This window comes from Lissotriton vulgaris, chromosome 8 (assembly GCF_964263255.1).
Source record: "Lissotriton vulgaris chromosome 8, aLisVul1.2, whole genome shotgun sequence".
Lineage (NCBI taxonomy): Eukaryota > Metazoa > Chordata > Amphibia > Caudata > Salamandridae > Lissotriton > Lissotriton vulgaris.
The window spans coordinates 1,291,149,543-1,291,173,327 of record NC_141696.1 but is presented as its reverse complement, the minus strand read 5'-3'; the positions used below and the strand labels follow the sequence as shown (position 1 = coordinate 1,291,173,327).

The following is a 23,785-nucleotide window of genomic DNA, read 5'->3' as shown; positions in this document are numbered from 1 at the left end:
CACATAAGCAGGGAATCGAGGCAGTTGAGTGTCTTAAGTGTGCGTCTATGAGATCCAGGATAGTGGACCAGTATTGTTGCAGCTTCTCACAGCTCCAGAGCAGGTGTTCAAGTGTGCCCCGTTCCCCACACCCCCTCCAGCAGCGATCGCTTGTCTTGGGGTCCCATTGATGTATGCGTGCCGGGGTGTGGTACCAATACATGGCTACTTTTGTTAGGGTCTCCGTGAGGCCAGTATGGTAGGCCGAATGTCTGGCTCTATGATAAATCCCTTCCCATTCCTTCCGTGTGAGCTGCCTCCCGAGGTCCTCCTCCCATCTGGCCCTCCCTGGATGGTAGGTGTTGGTATAGATCTGAAAGCAGTTTCTTCTCCGACGTGCGTGTGAGAAGCCATTTCTCATATGGCGTGAGTAATCGTTATGCGCCCGGTCGAACGGATGGGTGCAGGACCCAGTGTCGGACCTGCAGGTAAGGGAGTCGATCCGCCTCTTGTATCCCGTAATCCTCTCTCACTTTCTGAAAGGAGAGGACTCCCTCCAGGTTAAACATATGCCCCACCTCCCTGCAGGGAGTGGTCCTCCAGGTTTTGAATGCCTGCGTATCTAGGCCCGGCGTGAAATCGGGGTTCCCGAATATGGGCGTCAGCGGGGAAGGGAATGAGGTGAGTTCATTCCGTACAGCCACCTGATCCCAAATTTTCATCACAGTACTCGTGATATACGCCACGTAAAGATTAGGGGGTCTGTGACACCTCGGTAGGAAGGGTACAACATTGGAGGGGGCGGCCAGCCACCGCCTGGTCTTGAAAGAGCCAGTGTTTGCTGGATTCAAGTTGGTACCATTCCACCAGTGTGCGCAGCTGTGCTGCTTGGAAGTACAAGGTGAGGTCCGGCAGACCAATGCCCCCATGTGCCGGTGGGAGAGACGCAATTCGCTGCTTAAAGCGGGGACGGCGCCCGTTCCAGACATAGCGCGTCAAGTCCGCCTGGGTCTTCTGAAGCCAACCCGTTGGCGGGCGTAGCGGGAGGGTTTGAAAGACGTAGAGAATCTGCGGCAAAAGGGTCATCTTAATTGCCGCCACGCGTCCGAGCCAGGAAAGAGTGAGGCGGTTCCACTTTCTCAGTGTCTCATTGATTTGCGTGCTCAGTTTGGCATAGTTAGCGTCGGCCGTTCCCCGCACTGTAGGCGCCAGAAGGACACCCAGGTACGAAACTGTGGAAGCTGACCACTGGAGGTCGAATTCGGATTTGGCGTCCGCCAGAACGTCGGCGGGTAGGGACACATTCAGGGCCACCGACTTGTCAACGTTTATTTTAAAGCCCGACGCCTGCGCGAAGGAGTGTAGTTCCACCAACAGAGCCCGCAAGGATTGCATAGGGTCCATCAGGGAGAGCAAGACATCGTCAGCGTACAGGCTGATCTTGTGTGTGTCCCCCCCCCCCAAAGGGAATGCCCCGTATACGAGGATGTCGCCTGACCCTTTGTGCCATTGGCTCCATGTAGAGCGCAAACAGGAGAAGGGAGAGCGGGCAACCTTGTCTGGTCCCCCTACCGATCGGTAGACGTGGTGAGGTATGCCCATTAACCCGCACCGTCGCTGTGGGCTGTCGGTAGCAGTTAAAGATCCGGTTACGGGTGGTCTCCCCAAGGCTGAATCTCTGAAGAGTCTGCTCAAGATAGGGCCAGTGCACCCTATCAAATGCCTTCTCGGCGTCGATGGTAAGCAGCATACATCCCGGTCTTGTGCGTGAACCGGCCTCTATAAGGTGGAGAACACGTCTGGTGTTGTCGCTAGTTTGCCGCTGAGGGATGAAGTCGGCCTGGTCGGGATCGATCAGTTGCTGCATATATGGTGCCAGCCGGCTCGCGATGATCCCTGTATACAACTACAGATCCACATTCAATATAGAAATGGGCCTGTATGAGCTGCATCGGGAGGGATCTCTCCCGGCCTTGGGTATCACTGATATTGCTGCCTCCAGCATTTCGGGGGGAATAGTCCCGGTCTTATCGAAGGTGTTGAACAGGTCCCGTAACAGGGGGGCTACCTGCTGGCAGAACTTTTGGTAAAAAGCCGCAGAGTAGCCATCGGGGCCCGGGGACTTCCCCAGTTTAAGGCGGGAAATCGCGGAAATGACCTCCTCCAGACCGATGGGCCTGTCAAGGAACCGAGACTGAGCCTCAGTCAGAGACGGGAGAGTTGCCCCATCAAGGTAATCTGAAAGAGACACGTTAGTGATAGATTCCTTACCTTAGAATATCCCCAGGCGTCAGACTGGATCCGGAAAATTTTGCGTAGCAGTACCCTTGCGCGTCGGTAGGCGTCGTCTGCGGCTCCGCGTCCGTCGTCGGCGTCGTGGGCGCCGTGATGACGTCGTCGGAGTATATAGACGCCGCCTCCGCGTGCTGACGTCAGTTCTTCTTTTTTCCGCGCCAGCCAGCGCAGATCTGGAAAAAGCAGTTCCCTGGTCATTTTTTGACTAACTTTTTGGATCTTTTTGATCTCTTTCGAAGTCTTCACGACTCCGACGGTGCCGTTAGGGATGCCCGGCTTCAAGCACTGCGGCGGTTGCGAGCGACTCATGTCGGTTACGGACCCGCACCGACTGTGCCTGACGTGTTTGGGCGTCGACCATGACGACGAGGCCTGCTCCGACTGTCGGGCCCTCTCGAGGAAGGCCAGGCGGGAGCGGTCCCGCAGGCGACTCGAGATCCGCCAGTCGGCCCCGCGCCGAGTGAGGTCCCGGTCCCGGTCCCACGGGAGGTCGAGGGACAGGTCACGGGGGCGGAGCCGTCACAGCTCCGGGAGTCGGCGCCACTCCTCCGGGTCCAAGTCGTCAGGTAAGAAGCATAAGAAGTCGAAGAGACGTCATCGCTCTTCCGACTCCCCCCGACGCTCGCGCGATGCGGCCGGGGGTTCGGGTGACACCGCCCACGCGGCTCCTCAGGAGTCGCGGGCGCCGCGTTCGGCTCCATACCCCCCGGTCCCTGGGCTGAACGCGACGCCGGGGGAGATAGAGCGTTTCCTCATGGCCATGAGGTCCCTTTCTTCCCCGACGGGTTCCACGGCGCCTTCGGGCCCAGTGAACCCGTCTGGGGGCCCTAGTGGGTCGGGTTCAACCCCGACGCCGTCGGGTGCTTCGGCCTCGACGCCGCCGACGTCTCCGACGCCGGCGCCACAGGGCTCTGCGATCCCGACGCCGCCGCTGCCCTCGGGCTCGGCGCCGCAGGGTTCGACGGTCCCGGCGTCGTCGGTGCCTTCGGGTCCGACGCCGCAGGGCGCCGTTCGGCCTTCGTCGGGCGATGGAGCGTCCCCGGTGGACCTTACGACCCCCCCGGGGTCGGTCCGTGTGGTGTCCCCGCCGGCGTCGGTCCCGGCCGACGCCGTCCCCAATTCCTCTTCTGTATGGGTTCCGGCGTCGGGACGGGGCCTGTCGGCGCCGATCTCGACGCCGGTCGGGGATTTCCATCCCTGTGACCCATCCTCATTCACTTACGACCCTGAGTCTCAGGAGATGGGGGAAGTGGAGGATTGGGAGGGGTCTGAGGACCCTCTGGCAAGGGAATGTCAGTCTAACATGGACTGGACAGGAGACCTTGGGGAGGCCAGTGGCCTGGACACCTCTCCAGACACTGGATTCGTCTCTCCTCCTTCCGTGGCTTCGGAGGAGGGCGCTACATATAGTGTGGTGTTGATGAGGGCTGCTCAGGCCTTGGACCTCGAGCTCCCCGTCGCGGCCGTGAGGACTAATCTCCTCACTGAGGTCCTTAAGCCGCAGTCAAGCTCCATGGAGCCAATGCTGCCGTTTAATGAGGCCTTGTCGGACGTTCTGTTGGGCACTTGGTCCAGGCCCGCTACAGGTTCGCCTGTAGATAGGAACGTGGCCAGACGCCACCGCCCGGCTCCGGGCGACCCATGTTTCCTGTCCACCCACCCCACCCCCGAGAGTCTGGTCATCCAGGCCTCTAACTCCCAGACCGCCTTCCCGTCAGCACCCCCTGATCGGGAATCCAAGAGGTACGAGGCCTTTGGCAAAAAAGTCTTCTCGTCCCTTAGTTGTGGACTGCGGTCTTCCAACACCGCATGCCTCTTGGGCCGTTACACCCATTCTATATGGGACACGGTGGCGGAAGTGCTGCCAGAGTGCCCGTTGGAGGTACGGGCCAAACTCGGCCGAGCCCTTGTGGAGGGTCGGGACGCAGCGAAGTATTCGATTAGGTGCGGACTGGACACCACTGACTCGCTGGGCAGAGCGATGGCTACGACGGTGGCGATTCGACGCCACGCCTGGCTTAGGTCCGCCAACTTCTCGGCTGATGTCCAGAATACTCTCATGGACATGCCGTTCGATGGCCGTCGCCTCTTTGGCGACAAGGCAGACCACGCGCTCGAGCGCTTTAAGGACTCCAGGGCTACGGCCAAGTCCTTGGGCCTCTCGGCCCCGCGCCAGCAAGTGGCTGCTTTTCGCTCCTTTCGTGGCCACGGAAGGGGCGTCCCCACACGTGCCGCCGGCCACTCGCCGCAAACTGTCGTCCAGCGCGGCGGCGGCCGTGGAAACCGCCGTGGAGGCGGTAGGGGAGGCAAGCGGAGCCAGTCCACACCTGCCCCCGCAGCATCCGCCTCTAAACCCTCCTAGTCCGTGCTTTCCGGCCCAGGTGACGCCAGTGGGAGGCAGGGTTCGCCATCACCACTCTCACTGGCGCACAGTCACTTCGGACAGGTGGGTGCTGCAGATCGTCCGAAGGGGCTACTCCCTCCCCTTCGAGTCGACCCCTCCAGCCATGCCACCGCAACACCACCGCGTGTCGGGGGATCACTTGCGGCTCCTGCGGGAGGAAGTTTCGGCCCTCTTGGCCAAGGGGGACATCGAGCGCGTTCCTGGGCCAGAAGTAGGACGTGGTTGCTACTCCCACTACTTTCTGGTACCCAAGAAGGGCAAAGGGGGCCTACGCCCTATCTTGGACCTGAGGAACGTCAACGGCTTCCTCCGGAAGGAGCGGTTCAAAATGCTGACACTGGCTCAGGTCTTGGCTGCCCTAGACCCAGGAGACTGGATGGTAGCGTTGGACTTGCAGGATGCGTATTTCCACATCCCCGTCCTGCCGGCCCACCGGCGTTACCTGCGGTTCACGGTAGGCCTCGAGCACTTTCAGTTTACCGTGCTCCCCTTCGGCCTTACCAGCGCCCCACGGGTGTTCACGAAGGTGATGGCGGTGGTCGCAGCTCACCTGCGCAGGTTAGGGGTTTCAGTCTTCCCCTACCTAGACGACTGGTTGTTGAAGGCGGGCTCGCCCCAGGCAGTCGTCCACCACCTCCAGACTACGGCGGATCTCCTGCACAGGCTGGGATTTTCCATCAATGTGCCGAAGTCACACCTGTGCCCCTCTCAGAAGCTCCTTTTCATCGGAGCGGTTCTCGACTCGGCGCAGTTTCGGGTTTACCCGCCCGAACAGCGAGTCCGGGATATACAGGCCCTGATCCCGGTCTTCGGGCCGTTGTCCCGGGTTTCGGTCAGGTTGACGCTGAGGCTTCTGGGACTGATGGCCTCCTGCATCCTTCTGGTGCATCACGCACGGTGGCGGATGCGGGCTCTGCAGTGGGACCTGAAGTTTCAGTGGGCCCAGCACCGGGGCAACCTTTCCGACCACGTCCTGATCTCGGAGGGCACTGCGAGACAGCTGCAGTGGTGGCTCACGGACCGCGATTGGGTCAACGGCAGATCCCTCTCCCTTCCCCAACCGGAGCACGTAGTTGTGACGGACGCGTCCCTCCAGGGCTGGGGTGGCCACTTGGGAGAGGCGGAGATCAGAGGACTCTGGTCTCCGGCGGAGTCCCGGCTCCATATCAATCTGTTGGAGCTGCGGGCGATTCGTCTGGCACTGAAAGCATTCCTCCCGTCTGTCCGAGGGAGTGCAGTGCAGGTGTTCACGGACAACACCACCGCCATGTGGTACTGCAACAAACAGGGCGGTGTGGGGTCGTGGACCCTCTGCCAGGAGGCTCTGCGCCTCTGGCAATGGCTGGAACATCAGGGCGTGACTCTGGTGGTTCAACACCTGGCAGGTTCTCTGAACGCCAGGGCGGACGAACTCAGCCGTCGGTGCTCGATGGATCACGAATGGCGTCTGCACTCGGACGTGGCGCAAGGCCTCTTTCTGCGTTGGGGAGAGCCTTGGTTAGATCTATTCGCCACCGAAGAGAACGCGCAATGTCATCAGTTCTGCGCGTTGGAATTTCCAAGGCGGCACTCGCTCGGAGACGCTTTTCGTCGCGAGTGGAGCTGCGGTCTGTTGTACGCCTTTCCGCCTATACCTCTTCTGCCCAGAGTGCTGAAGAAGATCAAGCGCGACCGGGCACAAGTCATCCTTGTGGCTCCGGACTGGGCACGAAGGTACTGGTATCCCGAGCTACTCAGTATGTCAGTCGATCCCCCGGTTCGTCTGCCTCTTCAGGAGGACCTTCTGTCGCAGCAGCAGGGGACGGTCCTCCACCCGAACCTGTCCAGTCTCCACCTCCATGCATGGAGATTGAGCGGCGGCAGTTGAGGCCATTTGACTTGCCTCCTGAAGTTTGCAACATCATTCTGGCAGCCAGGCGTCCCTCCACAAAAACGGTATACGCCTGCAGGTGGAACAGATTTGTGGCATGGTGCACAGCAAAGGCTGTGGATCCTCTCAATGCCCCTCTCTCTGAGATTCTTCTCTTCCTTCTTTCTCTCGCCCAGCAGGGCTCTGCTCTGGGCACTGTCAAGGGCTATCTTTCGGCTCTTTCGGCCTTTCTGAGGCTGCCTGACCAACCCTCTTTGTTCAAGTCCCCTATCGTAAATCGATTCCTGAAGGGCATCACTCATACTTTTCCTCCTGTTCCCTTCGTGATGCCTCAGTGGGACTTGAACCTGGTTCTGACATTTCTGATGTGCGCTCCCTTTGAGCCACTTCACAACTGTCCACTTCGCCTTCTTTCTTTAAAGACTGCCTTCCTGGTAGCCATCACCTCTGCCAGGAGAGTGAGTGAGCTCCAGGCTCTCTCTTGTAAGCCTCCTTTCCTTTCAGTCCATCCGGACAAGGTTGTTTTGAGGACTAGGCCCTCCTTCTTGCCTAAGGTGGTCACGGCCTTCCACATGGGGCAGTCCATCACATTGCCCACCTTCTTTCCGCCTCCGCACCCCTCGAGAGAGGAGGAGAGGCTCCACCGTCTGGACCCAAAACGTGCGCTCTCATTCTATCTGGATCGCACACGCCAGTTCCGGGTGGATGATCAACTCTTTGTTGGGTACGCGGGCGCTAAGAAAGGGAAAGCGGTGCACAAGAGGACCATTTCTAGATGGATTATCATGTGCATCCAGGCGTGTTACTCCTTGGCAAAGAAGGAACCACCTGTTGGGCTGCGGGCTCATTCCACTCGAGCCACGGCCACTACAACTGCCTTGGGCCGAGGTGTGCCCCTGCAGGACATTTGCCAGGCTGCTACGTGGGCTTCGTTGCACACGTTTGCGAGGCACTACTGCCTGGACAGTCAAGTCCGGAGAGATGGCTACTTCGGCCGTTCCGTTCTCCAGGACTTTCTGGTGTGAATATTGGTTCGCAGACCCACCACCACGGGGATGGTATTGCTGGGGTATCTATTCTAAGGTAAGGAATCTATCACTAACGTGTCTCTTTCAGATGCACAAGTTACTACTTGTGTAACGATATATCTGTAAGAGACATTAGTTAGTGATAGATTCCTTACCGACCCACCCATCCTCCCCGTTCTGCGAACCGATATCTAGGGTTAAGGTCATCCCCTTTCAGGGCCCTAGTTTCTTGGCACCAGTGTCGGTTTTTGTCATGGCTCTGCGCTTCTGGCGCGGAAAAGCTGTGGCTAAGAACTGACGTCAGCACGCGGAGGCGGCGTCTATATACTCCGACGACGTCATCACGGCGCCCACGACGCCGACGACGGACGCGGAGCCGCAGACGACGCCTACCGACGCGCAAGGGTACTGCTACGCAAAATTTTCCGGATCCAGTCTGACGCCTGGGGATATTCTAAGGTAAGGAATCTATCACTAACTAATGTCTCTTACAGATATATCGTTACACAAGTAGTAACTTGTGCGTCGCTGCCGTGCTGCCAGTCTAGCCCGTCTGCATCGTACAGATCGGTATAAAAGGCCCCAAATGCCGCCGCTATGGCAGCGCTGTCTGTGATCAGATCCCCCCTGATTGGGCTGAATGGCCTGGACATGTCGGCGTTGCCTTTATTCCCGCAACTTGCACGCCAACAATTTCCCACATCGGTCCCCTCCTGTATAGTAGGCATGCTTCAGACGCATCGCGGCAAATTCCGCGACATCCTGGTCTAGCTCCGCTAGCATCTTCCGTTCCGTGCAAAGTTGGCGCCATGCCCTGGCCGCTCCGGTGCGCTGATGCAACTGCTCCAACTCCCGAACTCGCTGCGTGAGGTCAGCCCTCTTTTGCGCGCGCTCTCTATTGTTGGCCGCCGCCAGGGAGATAAACTCGCCACGGAGGACTGCTTTGAGCGCGACCCATTGAGTATCTTTGGAGGTGTCCCCGTTAGCATTGTGCTGGAGAAATTGGTCGATGGCCGCCTTAATCTTTTCCACAGAGGAAGGGCTCTGAAGCAGGCCGTCGCGCAAGCGCCAGTGTCGTTGCGGGTTCGGTGTATCAGGCACCAGAAAAGTTGCCGAAACCGGGGAGTGGTCAGAGAGCGAGGCCGGGTGGATTTCTACTCCCTGAGCGTGCGCCGCAAGGAGAGCTGAGCAAAGCAGGTAGTCCAATCGCGCGTAAGTCTTATGGGCTGCGGAATAGTGGGTGTAAGCTGTGTCGTGAGGGTGAAGGTGTCGCCACAAATCGATCAGTTCCAGGTCTGTGAGATGAGCGTGCCCCTCTGTTGACAAGGCTCCCACCTGGCCCACCCTCTGGCTGGAGCGATCAGTGATATTATGAAACACTAGATTGAGGTCCCCCCCAGAACTATGTGTTGGTGTGTGTTGACCGTCTCTAGCACCGTGCGCAGGAACCTCTCTTGACCCTCATTGGGCGCATACACAGAGCCAATTAGAAGCGTCTGCCCTGCCACCTAGAAGCGGTGGAGCAGTAGCCTGCCCTTGATCTCCGCCTCCTTTTGCAGCACCTTCCCCCTAAAAGACCTCGCCACCAATATGGCCACTCCCGCCACCTTCTTAGAGGTGGACGAGAACAGTTGCTCAGGAAAGGTCCGGGACCGAAGCCTATGATGATCTTTGGACAGCAGATGCGTCTCCTGCAGGAGACAGATGTCAGCTCGCGAGCGCTCTAGGAAGGAGAGGATCGCCTTGCGCTTGTCCGGGCTGTTGAGTCCCCTAACATTCAGGAAAAGAATGGTCAAGTGATACATCAACCTGGGTGCGGGGCGAGGGCTCGCTCATGGTCAGTGCGGGTCGGTGGCCTAAAGGATAAACGGTCAGTGCCATCTTGTGGCGCCAGCGGACAAGAAGGTCCCCTCCCGCCCCCCCTCTCCCTACCCCCCAAACAACTGCCCCCCCTACTCCAAAACCAACAAATCCCACGGGTCCTACCCCAGCCTTCACCCCGTTACCCTCCCCCCTCTGAGGAACCCCAACTTGGAACCAAATGAAACGAACCATAGTCCCGGGCCTGTTAAACCTCACAGGTCCGTAGAAGAATGTCTATGGGAAACGTGACAGTAGCGGCTCTCTCCCGGCCCCCCGACCCCCCCCATTTCAAAGCGGGGTGTGAGCAGTGGCCCTCTCGTGCTGCTCACGGGGCTACAGTGGTATCTCGCTCCACTTCCTGTACTGCTGCCGCCTGTTCCTGTGCTATCGTTTCAGGGTCCGGTTTCAATCGGGCCCCACGTCTGCGCCTCCGTCCGACCCTCCGACAGTCACCCTGACCCCGCTGCTCCGACCCTGCCTGAGAGCCATGTTGCATTCTATCCTCCGAGTCCGAGGGATCCGGCAGGTCAATGTTCAAAAGGGAGCAGGTGTCTCTGAGGGAGCGAAGTTGGTGCAGCTTCCCTTGCCACTTAAAAATGGCCCCAGGAATACGGTACTTCTTTCTCACGTAGAAATGTGGTCACGATTTTAAATTTGCGCCGCTTCTGCAGCGTGATGGCTGACAAGTCCTGATACAACGCTACATTCACTCCCCGGAATTGCAAAGGTTGCTGTCGCCGGGCCTCCTGGAGAATCCGCTCCTTCAACGGGAAATCTGGGAGGTAGGCCAGTATGTCGGGTGGCGGGGCCGGTGCTCGTCTCGGCAGGCCCACCCTGTGGGCACGGTCTATGCGGACAGGAACGTCCTCCACCTCCCCCAACACCGCCCGAAAGAGGGCCTGTAGGTACCCAGTGACACTGTTTTCTTCGGCACCCTGTGGCACATTCCGGACCCGAATGTTATTCCGTCGTGAGCGGTTCTCCAGGTCCTCCGCGTGCGCCTGGAGGCCTACCTGTTGTTCTTGAAGGTGGAGGACCTCTTGTTGCAAGTGCGTTAGCTCGTCACTACGAGCATGGCCGGACTCCTCCACCGCCGCTACCCTCTCCCCCAAGCCATCTAAGTCACGGCGTAGCTCCCGTTGTTCCCCTGCGATGTCTTGCTTGAGAGCCTGGAAGTCATCTCTAAGGGTGTTAAATAGCGTCTCCAAGAAGGTGCGTGTGATGGGAGCCTCTTGCTCTTCCTGCTGCTGCGAGCCTGTGGCTGCCGGAGTAGAGGGGGGCGCCTGTTCCTTCCCTCCCTTGGTGGTGGGTTTCGCGAGCATGTCTGTGATAGTGCGGTTGGTTCTGCGGCTCGAACTGGCCATACCTCCTCCCGTCGCAGGCCCGTAACTCGGTCAGCTACGGGAGGGAGGCCTACTCCCGTCCGCACGTGCCCGGCGCGGACTCACCGGCAGACCCCCTGTGGCCTTCAATCCTCCCCCACCAATTCCTCTGCGCCGCTCCTCTCCGCTGGGCCCACCAGTTCCTGCCCTCACGTACTCCTCTCTCTTGCACACTCCCCACCGGGGGCTCGATCACTCTGCCCCCCGAGATCAGCGGCCCGGTCTGCTCTGCCGCCGGGGTCTCCCGACACCCCCAGGACTCTCCAGGAGGCCGGGTGCGTGGGGGCGCCGCTCCAGCTGTTGCCACGCCCACCTCGCCTTCTGTGCTCCGGCGGGGGGGCCTGCCTCCTCCCACCGGTGTAGCAAGGCCCCGTCCACCCCGTTGGCGCTGCACGCGTCTGGCCCTCCGCTCCGCTGCCTCAGACTGCCTCCGGTCAGAGGCCGGGTAACCACGTGGTCAAGGGGCCCTACCGCCCAGGCTCCGGCGCTGCTCCTCCGGGCCGCCGGCTCAGTGTTCTGCCCTCCGGCCCCTATGCGTGGTCTCGCCCGCACCCCCCGGGCCCCTTGCCGCCTGTTCAGGTCCCTTAATCCGGCGCTGCGTGGCCCCAGGGACGCGCGGGCTTACCTTTGATTGTTCCGCTTAGGCCAGTCCACGGTGCTGTGGGGGGGGGGCGGAGGTGTCACTCGGAGAGCCTCTTGACGCTCTAGGCTTCCGCTGTGATCGTCGGCTGCCCACCACGCTGGTCTCGCCGCTGCCACGCCAGTCCGCCGGGCACCGCTGCCACCACCAGCCCCAGAGCCGGGGCCTTGTCCCGGACAACACGCCGGCCGGGAGCTGGGCGGACACCGCTCCCCGCTGCCACTGGCGCCTCCCAACAGGCGCGGAGCTCAAAACCCCCGTCCAGGCTTGGCGACGCGTCCTCGTTTCTCGCCGGGCCCCTCGCTGTCTCTGCCAGATATGTCCGGGGATGTCCGCAAAGGCCAGAAGCCGGGGCCTCAATTAGTGACGGCGCAGTCGTGCACCGGGCAGCCACTTGTCCCCTCGGCTCGGGGGAGGGTCACACCACTTCCGCCAGTCTCCGGGGGCCCCTATGCTTCCGCGGCTGGGGGCGCCGGTCTCCGCGGCTAGTGGGGTCAATCCGTGGAGCTCCCCGGAACTCCCAGCCCCGGGCTCGCTTCGGCCGAGGCCGCCCTCCACTCTGGGCCGGCGCGCCTGCTGTGCCGAATCCGCTCGCCACCTCCAACCGGTGGTCGATCCCAGAGCTGGTGGTCACTGCCCACTTCTTAGGGGTCCGAATGCGCTTGGTTTCGAGGGCCACCGCAGTGTGAAGAGGGCTATCAGGGCATGGGGCCGGGGAGCCGAGGACAAGCACGTCCGTTCAGCCCGCCATCTTGGCCACGCCCCATGGAATCTGTTTTAAATCTGTTTTGTTCATGCTCTTTTCTGAAGATCCAGAATCGGATCCTGCAGCTGATGGTGTCTGGCCATTTGACAAACTTTGATTAAAAGTTAAATTTGGCATTGTTTTTTCTCTATGGATTTCTAATAATTCTGAATAAAATTTTTCAGCTACTTTCTGAATTTCTGCATTTAATAGAACAGTCAGAGCTGAATGTCTATTTTCACCTTGCTCAAAAACTGGTACAACAGGACCAATTGTTACTGGTACCGTTACTGCTTCCATCCCTTTCGTTAATTGCTGTATTCATTCCTCTTTTGCTCTATAATATTCTGAAATATTTGGTACATTTTCAGATCTCTCTGCTCTCTTTTCATTTCTCGGGAATTCATTTCTCTGCTCTGGAATCTCTGGGTAATTTCTGTTTTCTCTTGGAGTATTAGATTTACTTCTTGACCTTGCTCTTTCAGGTAATCTTAAAAATCTGGGCGAATTTTCATTAGATTCTCTAGGAGGTGCACTAGGAGAGGTTCCTGAAGAAACTCTCGGGGTAGACTGTGAACAACTTGCCTGATAGGGTGGTGGATTAATACAAATTTCTTCTAAAACTGCATCATCTAATTCTTCATCAAGATGACCTTTCTTTCGGGTATTCTTTTGACCTGATGTTTCAACAACCATCTCCCTAACTGGGTACAAACCATCATACATGTCTGATTTTCTCCAACGACGCACTCTATCCTGATGAGTTTCTCTATGCATGTCTAATTTTGGGCCTCTTGCTATTCCCCTGCTTTCTCGTTAGCGTTCCATCATTTCAATCTCCCATTCAACTACAGCTTCAAATTGAGTAGGTCTAGGCTTTGGCGTAAGTGCCATCATTTTTTCTCTCAGGTTTTTCAAAACTGTAACATTAAATGATCCGTCTTCCGGCCACGCTAATACACCATCATCTTTGGTATATTGCATCCAATTCTCAAACCAGAGGACAGTATGATAACCATATTCACCGTCCATGTATGCTGCGGGTGTTTTGTACTTATGGAGTAATTTTCCACCACGCGTTTCAATTTTCTTATCGGGGCTAAATAAATTTTTTAATTCCTGAATCCATGAAGGCTTCTTTTCCTCCTTCTCATGCCAATAACTCATGTTTTAAAACTATTCCATTTAATTTAGAAAAGATCGTAAGTATTTCTTTGTTGTTCCGCTACTCTAGCCAATCCGTGCGCGAAACTCACCAACAAGCCAATCCGGTTAAGCCACGTCACTACCTTGCTCAACCAATGAAAGTACTGCTTTCAGAAATGACCAATCAGCTAACCGCTCGTTTCGGTCACGTGAACCAATCAGTGCGCTTGCTGTGACGTATGTCAACCAATCGCAGCGCGAACCCTGTGACGTATTCTGCCGCTGCAGCTTCGCTGTCTCCGCTCCACAAACTCACCCCTCCTTTACAAAATATTTTCACAGCGCCATTTTAAAAACAATTCTTTTCAATGAAATTCCGTTAATAACTACAGAAAAACAAACCATCTGTCTGTTTCACTAAACAAAGTGATAGTTTTTATCAAACATTCAAGTTTTCACTCGCGTGAAATAGACAACGCTATTTTCACAAAATCATTTTACGCATTTAAACGGAAAAACCTAATCATGTATACATGAAATCTTTGGCAGGACTTACCAACCAATAGAAATCCTCAAGCGCCACTAAGAATAGACGACGCTTCCTTACCCTTCACTCAAGCTTGGAAAAATCCTATTACTCTTTTCACAGCGAGTTTTAAAACGGGCTCTTAGTTCCTATACTCAAAGCTACGATTTCATAGGTAATCCTCACTATACATTTAACCTGTCATACCTAAATCCCTAAACTTGTGCTGTACGTCCACAACACTAGTGATATGTCAATATCACCAATTTGAAACAGAACAAATGAACTGTGTAACTTCACCTGTCACACTACTCTGCTGGCAACTTAACAAGGAATTTTCACAGTGCTGGAAAAAACCTTTCGACTACATATAACAACTGGACAAACTTAACATGTGTTAAACATGTATCCTATGTATCTACATGTAGCATGTTAGTTACCATAGTAACCATCAAATTCTGCTACCAGAGAATTGATCCAGCGGGCCTAAAGAAATTCTGTCTCATAAGCGTTACTCTACACCACATTACTCACCATTATTCATAAATTCATCACTAGGCCCATAAATGACTGAGACCTGAATTGGCCAACTGAATCATGTGACCTAATTAATCAGAACTATTCACAAGACTATTTATATTCATTTACAACTGCAGTTTATCATCATCATGTTTATAAAATAATGTCATTTAATTAAGCCACCTAGGCAATGGATTAACTAATGGTAACTAGACTCAAAATAACCAAGACCAGCTTGTCATTTAAAAATCTATTTTATTAACTTTATTTTCAAATAAAGAGCATTTTAATTAATAAGTCTTTATTAGCATTTAATAAGCATCATCTTATTAAGTAAAGGCACATTAGGCTGTCAGTTCCAAACGATATCAGCATGTAAAGTATTTTAGCAGAAAGAATCTCATTCCCTAAACCCTATTTCCCTGACTAAACTAAATGGAACCTAGAAGGAAAAGAATAAGTTCAGATTATTCTTACGTGAGTCAAAAGTCCGTCAGCATCTCACGCTCTCAGAATTCAGGAACGAGCCAGCAAAGCTCCTCCCAAGAGGCCAAGTTTTATACCTTTTTTCTATCTAAAACTATCTAAAAGAATACTTTTAAAAAGGCATCCTGCGATTTTATTGGCTGACAGCCGTCAGACCACATGAAGTCATTGCCTCTTCATTCCAAAAATCATGTTCTTCTATAATGCCATTGTCCTTTGTCTACAAGTGACATTCGCTTCCGAGGACCTTCGCAACATTTTATTGAATAACAGTTCGTTGCTTCCTCAGCTTGGCCTTTCTGCAATATCCCGTCCTTGGAAAAGTTATACAGCGCGGAGCACATCCTGCACAGTTCCTCATGTTTTGTTCACTGAAGATTATGAACGACAAACTCTTTTTTTTTTATTCATTCTTTGCTGTGCTCGGCTCATCATGACAGGATTTTCAAACGAATCCAAACACCCTTAAAGACTAGGCCTCAGGCCTCTTTCTCGAAGCACTAGTATGCAAGAAAGCACAAGACACAAATTAATTTGAGTAATGAAAGTCATTCTGTTACCCACCCCCTACACTAATGTTAACCCATTAGTCTATGTTACCTAGCTTTGAGCACAAGAAAGCAACAAACCTTTGCCACATTAATGACACAACATAGACAAAAGCACATTTATAATAAGCACATGCTTTTATTTAAACAGCCGCAATTAATGATGACAAAACGAAAAGACAAAGTTAGCTTATTATTTTTAAACAAACTGGCAAATGCAACAAGAGCACATAATGTTAATCCCTCATGTTTATGTAAGTGCACATTATTCTAGGTTGAATTAATACAAAACATGCAACACTCAATAATATTATTATTTTATTATGGAAGTTCAACTCAGCGAGTGAAATCATGATTAATTTTAAAAACTCGCTTTATCAGTCACTACTAAAAAAGTACTCAATTTTGAATTCTAAATAGTTTGCCTAAAGTCCTAAAACCAAGTAGGAAAAATCGGCTACCTAGTTTTGCTTCTGGGCTTGAGTGGGCCCAAGGTGAAGCGCAGAAAAGACTGACCTAATGAGGTCTCTGTAAAGGAAAAAGGGAGGAAAAAAGAAAGAGAAGACACATGTAAAGTCATTGCTCTATTCACATAGTTCTCAACGTCTGCATTTCTCTAAGGGTCATACTATCAATGCATATGTTTCCCTCTCTCATATGGGCGTTGGGAAAAGCGTAATGTACTTTCCTTAGTGGTTATAATATTGACATGATTAGTCATAAGCTTCTGACATCCACAAAATATGTGGGCCGATGGGACTCAACGCGCACTCACACATGTCTCAATGCATCTAAATCGCACCCCCAGCATGACTAGACGATGTGGCGGTGTTGTGGTTCGGGATTCTACAATCAAAGGAAACTCATTATTTTACAAATCGTCTCTCTGTCTCTCAAAGCCTTGGTGGTAATGCAGGTAATGCTCATGGGGCACAATAGATTTATCTTACCAGTATGTATGCCCTTTTTTTCAGCCACACGTGACAAATAAGTTTCTTCCCATATAACTGCTTCTGCTCTCTAGATATCTGTGTACATGTTCACGAAGCATTATTGCCTTAACAGCTTGATCCAAATGGAAGGGCCTTTTGTCCCTTTTGTCCTGGAGGACTTTCTGGTGTGTCTCATTCCACAGGCCCAAAAGCAAAAACCACAGTTGATTGGCAGAATGCAGAACAATGTCATACATTCACCCCAGTACAGAGATCTGGGCCCAAATCCATCGTTTTTTTGCACTCCTCACCACCCCAGTTCAGACATGGCCATATGCAAATGAGTCTGACCCTGTGCCTCATGGGAACAGTCCAGCCCGAACTGCCAAGCCATGCCTTCCCTGGACCGGAAACAAGCTTCTGAGGACCGGTTTCTGGCATTCCAGCCGTCTTCAGCCCGGCTTGCTTGAATCCAGTGGTGTGGAGTGCATGGCACTCACGTCTGAGCATACCCATCCCACTCGGGGTGACAAATGCAAAAACCACAGTTGATGGACAGAATGTAGAACAATGTCATACATTCACCCCAGTACAGAGATCTTTCCACAGGCCCGTCACTGCAGGAGGTACTACTTTGGTATATATAGGTGAGAAATCTGTGGTTAGAAGTGTCCATCAGAAGATCAAAATACTTACCTTCTGTAACTGCCTTTCTGGTAGATAGTCTATCAAACCACAGATTCCTCATTGCCATCCCACCGCCCACTGTGTGGAGTGGACTGTTTTTCATCTCAAAAGGTCCCAAATTCGGAATTTTGCCCACTGGCATGAATAATTGTTTTTTTGGCCTTCTGTGTCTAAATGCATGGACAGTGTCAAGAAAGAAACTAATATGAACGCTCTTGGGTAACGCCTATATGTAGCTCCAACCATTAATTTGAGGTGAGAGCAGAGCTAATAAGGAGCCACACAGCTTCACCTATGTCCGGATCAAGTTTGACACTTGGGGGACATTCTGAAGGTGAGGAATCTGCGGTTGGATAGAATTGTCACCTGAAAGAATGTTGCTAAAGATAAGTAACTTGTTCATCTAATGGATACTCTATATGTATGCTGGTTCCTCACCAAATTTACCTGCTTCCCTCCTCTGAGCAGTGGTTACTATGCTAAAGATGAGGTACAGCTTAGTTGTTTTGAGCCCTGAATTCCTCTGAATTAGTCTGGCTTTTTATCCCCCTCTTAACGGCGCGCAGGAGTAAACAACTAATGCACGCCAAAGGGTTGTTCCATAAATGTCTTTTGTTATGTCGCATCTGAGGTAGTGTTGGAGTCTAAATGGAAATATAGTGTCACCTGTTGGAACAGGAAATCTACTACCCATAGAGGTGATTCATGAGGTGAGATAGAGTATCCACCAGAAACATTACATTAGCTAATTTTTTGTTCCATTTGGTTATTGACTACACTTGCTTGTGTCTCTAAATAGTCTGCATGTGTTTCATTGTTTAGCATAGAAGCGGTCACCAACTGTTTAAGATGTGGTGTTTTGTTAATTTGTGAAATGGTAATAACAATGTATCGCCTGACATTGTTGGAGGTCAATGTCAAGAACAGAACACAATCTTATTCTTTAAGTGAAGGAATTTTCCTTTTTAGATGTTTCATTGGAAATACTAGTAGTTAATCTGTGTTTTTCTGTTTTTCCCATACAGAGTTAATTTTCATGGAGCAGGTGGAGATACTAGAAAAGGTTTTAGTGATCATGGTTATCCAGCGCCATTGGCAAACAGGGATACCTACTTATCTCTGACTGATGGATTTTGTTCACCTGTAAAACATTTTAAAACCGATTCTTTGATTCCACGAGATGCTTGTGCTACCTATTCACTTTTCAACACTAAACCTAAAGAACCACTATTGTCTTTGTTCCAAAAAAGTTCTACACCTATATCTCATACTTCATCATCACCTGATGTGATTATAGAAGAAATTATTGACGAGGATGGCGAAAGTAAGTTTGGGAATTTTTATTCCAGGTTTCATACAATGAACACAGTATTGACATTTGTATCCCACTCCTTACTGATTCTTTCATTCTTTTTATAGCCTGCATTATTTTTTTTAATAAAGCACCCATTTGCATTATAAATTGACCTATCCAATAAAATAAATGTAATTCTGTAAGTAAGAAAGGATACAGTTATGAGTGTTTCCTAATTTTATTCTGTTAATAGATTTTCAGCCCAAATGCGTCAGTGGTCTCCCTAAACAACTCAAGAATGCCATTTCCAAATCAACAAGCCTAGCACACCCTGAAAAACGAGCAAGTATGTACTCCTTACTATTTCAATCTCTTGAAATTGCTTTTATAATAAATGTTCTTCACTGTGTAATGTGTTCCTAAGTTGAAATTGGCATAGACTGTCTGTCAAGACTAACTTGGTGCCAGTGACATAAATAGGAGCAGAAGTAAATCTTGCTGCAACTCTACACTATTACACCTGCTGTAACCTTTGTTGAATTCTTTCACTATACCCCAGCAGGGGGGAAAGGGGAAGAAAACCGGGCCCATCTCAGAAGTAGTTTGTGCACTTTCGGATGTTCTAGTTCCTCTACTCCCTCTCAGGTAGTTCTTCAGCGAGATTTAAGGAGGCAAATTTGATTTGTGCATATGCTTGCATCTTAAATACATGTAATAATTACTTTAGTTATTCTCTCGCTAATCTATATTATTCTCAGAGTGTAACTAATCCTCTTAGGTCAAGCTTCTCACTTTTAGTTTAAATGAAAAGAAAAGCTGTCTTCAAGTCTGTCTCATATGAAGGAGGGAGAAATAGTTTCTACCAATTAACTTTAGAATTCTGTATAACGTCTGTTAAACTGTTGACTACTACAAATGAAGTCTGTTACACAAATAAATTAGTAAGCTTATTGACTTTGGTTCTTGTCTTACATATTCCTTATTCTTATCTGCTCCTTGAGTGATTGGACTTCAACATGAATTTCTCACAAGATGACAAAAAATTCGGAATTCTCTCCGAGTGCTCAAACTATTGAGGTTAGTGAAGGCTGAGAGGAAAATATACTCTTTTTTGATAACCAATTTTTATTGTTTTTTTGAGAGACCAACAGAAAAGAACCATAGACCAGCAGTTTGTACAAATACCAGTGCGAAGCAGAAGTATGATGATCTTATACCAGCGTACATGACCTTGATATGCAAGAGAAAGACAGAGCAGCACCCACCCCAACCCTCAGTTGTTCAACGAAAGTGTCAATCTTCTATCACCCCAACCCATTTGTCCCACATTCTGCGAAACTTCTTCGGGCATCCTCTGGCCTCATACAGGGCCGTTCCAGCGCACCAATCCACCTCCCTGCGCCAACATGTCATGGTGGGAGCAGCCAAGTTCAGGCAGTTTGCCGCAATGTCCCTCTTAGCCACCACCATGGCCGTATTTAGAAAAAGGTTGTCAGCTCTGGAGCCATCCATTTCCTCTGTGATTCCCAGGAGGACATTCATTGGATTAAGAGGGTCTTCCCAGCCCATGACCTCAGTAAGCTCCCCTATCACTGATCCCCAGTAGTGCGTGACTGCGGAGCAAAGCCACACCATGTGATAAGAATCAGCTTGTGGGTGATTGAGGCGGGAACAAGATGCATCGGGTTGGAACCCAGCGCTGTGAAGGCGCAGCTGTGCGAGGTAGGCGGAATGGGGGTAGTATCCTTGGACTAGGCAGAGCTTTGCCGAGGCTGTGATTTTTTTTGAGTGCTATTAGCGCATCCCTACGGTCTTTATCCTCCAGGGACCCAAGCCATCCCTCCCATCTATCCCTGAGCCGGATTAGTGTGTTGGGGTGTTGTTTGTAAGGGAGCGATGGATGCGGGAGATCCTCCCCTTCCCCAGGTCGCCAGTCATGATCTGGGATTCGGGCAGGCTGTATTCAGGTAAGGAGGTGCCCTCTGAGATATGAGAGTGAAGGGCGTGACGCAACTGCAGGTAACGAAAAAACTGGGAAGTGTAGAGGGAGTACCGGTTCTACAAGTCTTGAAAGGTGCCTATGTGGTCCCCACCCCAGATGTCCCCCAATTATGAGATCCCAGTGAGGTCCCATGCTCTAAAGCCAGATAGGTTGGTGACCTCCTGGAGCCAAGCACCCTGCCACAGGTGGGGTATATTGAGTCTGTTTATCCGACCAGCAGGTGTGGCGTAGAGAAGCCCGCCAGGCTAAAAGCACCCCACGTGTGACCTCTGGTAGGGATTGGGGAATGACATTCCAGTACAGCATCCCCTGGATGCTGGACAAACCCAGGATGTGTAGTTCCAGGCGATATGCCGGATCTGACCAGCCACCATTAAACCATTTGTGCAATGTGATGAGCAGAGTGGCCAAATATTAAAGGTACAGATTTATCATCCCCAGGCCTCTGTCGACGGCACTGGGTAAGGGCCAGCCGGGGCCTCCGACCTCCCCACAGGAAGAAATGTGTCCATCTCCCGGAACCAGGACCGTGAGAAGGATAGGGGCGTATTCTGAAGCATTTAGAGGAACCTGGGCAGAATCATCCATTTTAACTAAGGCTATTCTGCCCATCGGGGTCAGCGGCAGCGCCTTCCATTTGAGATCAGCCCGGGCCCTTTTCACTAGTGGGGTTACATAGTGTGACCAGCCAAAGTCTGGGAGGAGGGCAACCCAGATCCCCAGGTATTTGAAGGATTGCCACAGAAGAGGTATCGATGACAGCCAATCAAAGCACTCTCTCGTGAAATGAAGGGGGACCAGGACGGATTTAGCAGAGTCCAGTTGGAGGCCAGAAGTTTGCTCGAAGAGACTCAACACCCGGAGACACTGGGGTCCCCGATTGCGCTGGGTCTGCTAAAAATAGCAGAATGTTGTCTGCGTAAAGGGCGATTTTATTCTCTTCCAGCCCAGCCATCTCCATCCCATGATTTGCTCGTCGGACCGGATGAGGCAGGCCAAAGCGAAGAGGAAGGGCAAGCGGGGGCATCCCTGCCTTGTGCCCCTCCTGATGGGAAAGGGCGGCGACAGAGCTCCATTAACCAGCACGTGGGCCCGCGGCTTACAATAAAGCGTCTTGACCAGGTTACGGAAGGAGGCTCTAAATTCCATCTCCGTCCACACAGCTTCCAGGTACCGCCAGTCCACTGAATCGCTATCTCGAAATCAACGAGAAGAAGGGACAATAATGGGGTCAGCTGTCGGCGGTTCGCTAGGGTGAGGTGGAGACATCTAAGGCAGTGTCTGGTTCCCCAGGAGGGCATAAAAACACACTGGTTAGGGTAGACCAGTTTGGCTAGGTACGGTCGTACGCGGCTGGCTAGGACAGAGGCAAATACTTTGAGCTCCGAGTAAATGAGAGAGATGGGACGGTAGTTGGAGCAGTGCTTCAAGGGAGTCTGAGACTTGGGGATCACCACAATGGTGACCATTTCCGTTTCGGAACAGATTGAGCCCTTATCGGTCGTCTCTTGCTACATCTCCAGAAGGTGGGGAACCAGCGTGTCACAGTAGGTCGCGTAAAACTACTGCGGGAGTCCGTCTGGCCCCGGCGTCTTACCAGAAGCCATGCATGATATGGCTTCATTGACCTCCTGGGTGATGGGGAGGTCCAACGCCTCGGCCTCAGGTTCGCTGAGTCGTGCAAGGGGGAACCATTTGCGCTTAAGTAGTTCCAAGAGCGAGAGATTGGGAGGCTGCACAGAGTAAAGGGTGGCGTAGTATGCGGCGAAGCATTGGGCCACCGCCACTGGGGATCGCTGGATCGCTCAGTCAATGGCGATCACCTCAGGAATGATACGGTTAGCCATTGGGTAAGTGGCTAGTCGGTGAAAGGAGTTTCCCATTTTTATCTCCCCATTCATACACTTGGGCTACAGAGGACCTCAAAACACACAAGGTGATGGACGGGTCGTTGCACATTGGCAAAACATTCAACCCCAGTCACAGATATGGGTTTAATCCATCGTTATTTTGCTCACAATGCCACCCCAGTTCAGACATGGCCATATGCAAATCAGCTTTGAACCTGTGCCTCATGGGAACAGTCCAGCCCGAACTGCCAAGCCATGTCTTCCCTAGACCCGAATCAAGCATCCTAGGACCTGTTTCTGAGCAGCTTGGCGGCATCCAGGGAGGCCTGCTTAATCTCGTCCCTCAGAAACGCTAGTCTCTTGTCCTGGGCGTCAGTTCTCTCTTCCGGGGATTTACCTTAGATTAGGGCCGCTTGGGCTTCTAGGAGCATGAGTTGGGAATCCTGCGCTGTTCGCTTGAGTTTGAGTTGGCCCTTGGCGAAGCCACGAATGGTGGCCTTACAAGCCTCCCACTGGGTGCCAGGGGAGGGGACCGAGCACTGGTTGGTGGTAAAGTAGTGGCAGAGCTCATTGCCCACTGTGTCCCTGAATTCTTTATCCTGGAGAAACCAGGCGTTTAACCACCAGATCTGGTGTGAAGTCTCTAGGAGGTTGCCCATCCGCATCGCCACAGGGAGTGATTAGATATACCTCTGGGGAGGATGTGGATATCCTGAAGTACCCGACAGTCCAGGGCCAGCATGAAAACGTAGTTGAGTCTGGCATGTGTGTGGTGGGACGCCGCTGTGTGGGTTTAATGTTGGGTCGTCGGGTGCCAGTCTACAAGCGTCCCCGAGCACCAGGGCAGCGACCCAGTTCGACAAGAGATTAGAGTGGGTGATCCTAGAGGCTGAGGGGGTTCTGGCAGTGTCAAGGTCTGGGTTCATAACTGCATTGAAATCTCCCCCAATGATGGTCATCCCCGGGGGCTGGGCGGCAACCAGAGTATATGGAGAGCTGGCTCAGGATCCGGTTTCCTAAGCTACCCTCCTAGGCACCGGAGCAGCCCTGAGGTTCATGAGTAACCTTTCGCAACACAAATGGGAGGGCATGGTGCACCAGGACAGCCACCTCTCTTGATCCCAGATTAAAACCGGTGTACCAGACTCCACCATAGCCGTATCTCGCCAGGAAGGGGAGGTTATTGCCTACCAGGTGGGTCTCTTGGAGCTGTAATATGTGTATAGTGTGTCGTTGTGCATAGCGCAGGACTGCTGTGCACTTGACCCTATCTAACAGGCCATTAACATTCCAGGACATTATATGGAGCGATGCAGTCTCGATGTGGTTATCGGACATGAGGCTTGTGAGTGTAGGATATGACATCCAATGTGGGTGGCAGGTGTGGGTGATGTGTTGCACCTGCATGAGGTGGCAGGTACAACTCTATAGTGCTAGGTGTGTGCTCGCTCGTTTCCTGCTGGAGAGGAATGCTGGTGCAATAAACAAGTGAAACAACGAAAAACAAGGACAATGGCCACCTTCCCCAACCCCATCCCTCCCTCCTCCCTATACTTCGGGAACAGAAGCATTTGTCGACCCTAACAGCA

The 23,785-nt window shown here is 52.5% G+C and overlaps 1 protein-coding gene across 1 annotated transcript in view; it reads left to right on the top strand.

The window, feature by feature from the left end:
• RNF17 (ring finger protein 17) overlaps window positions 1-23,785 on the top strand; it is a 2,333,865-nt gene that overhangs the window by 450,212 nt on the left and 1,859,868 nt on the right. Inside the window, exons 13-14 of the mRNA XM_086933472.1 lie at window positions 18,076-18,374; window positions 18,598-18,690. Coding sequence (XP_086789598.1) covers window positions 18,076-18,374; window positions 18,598-18,690 — 392 coding nt within the window. The remainder of the gene's footprint in view (window positions 1-18,075; window positions 18,375-18,597; window positions 18,691-23,785) is intronic.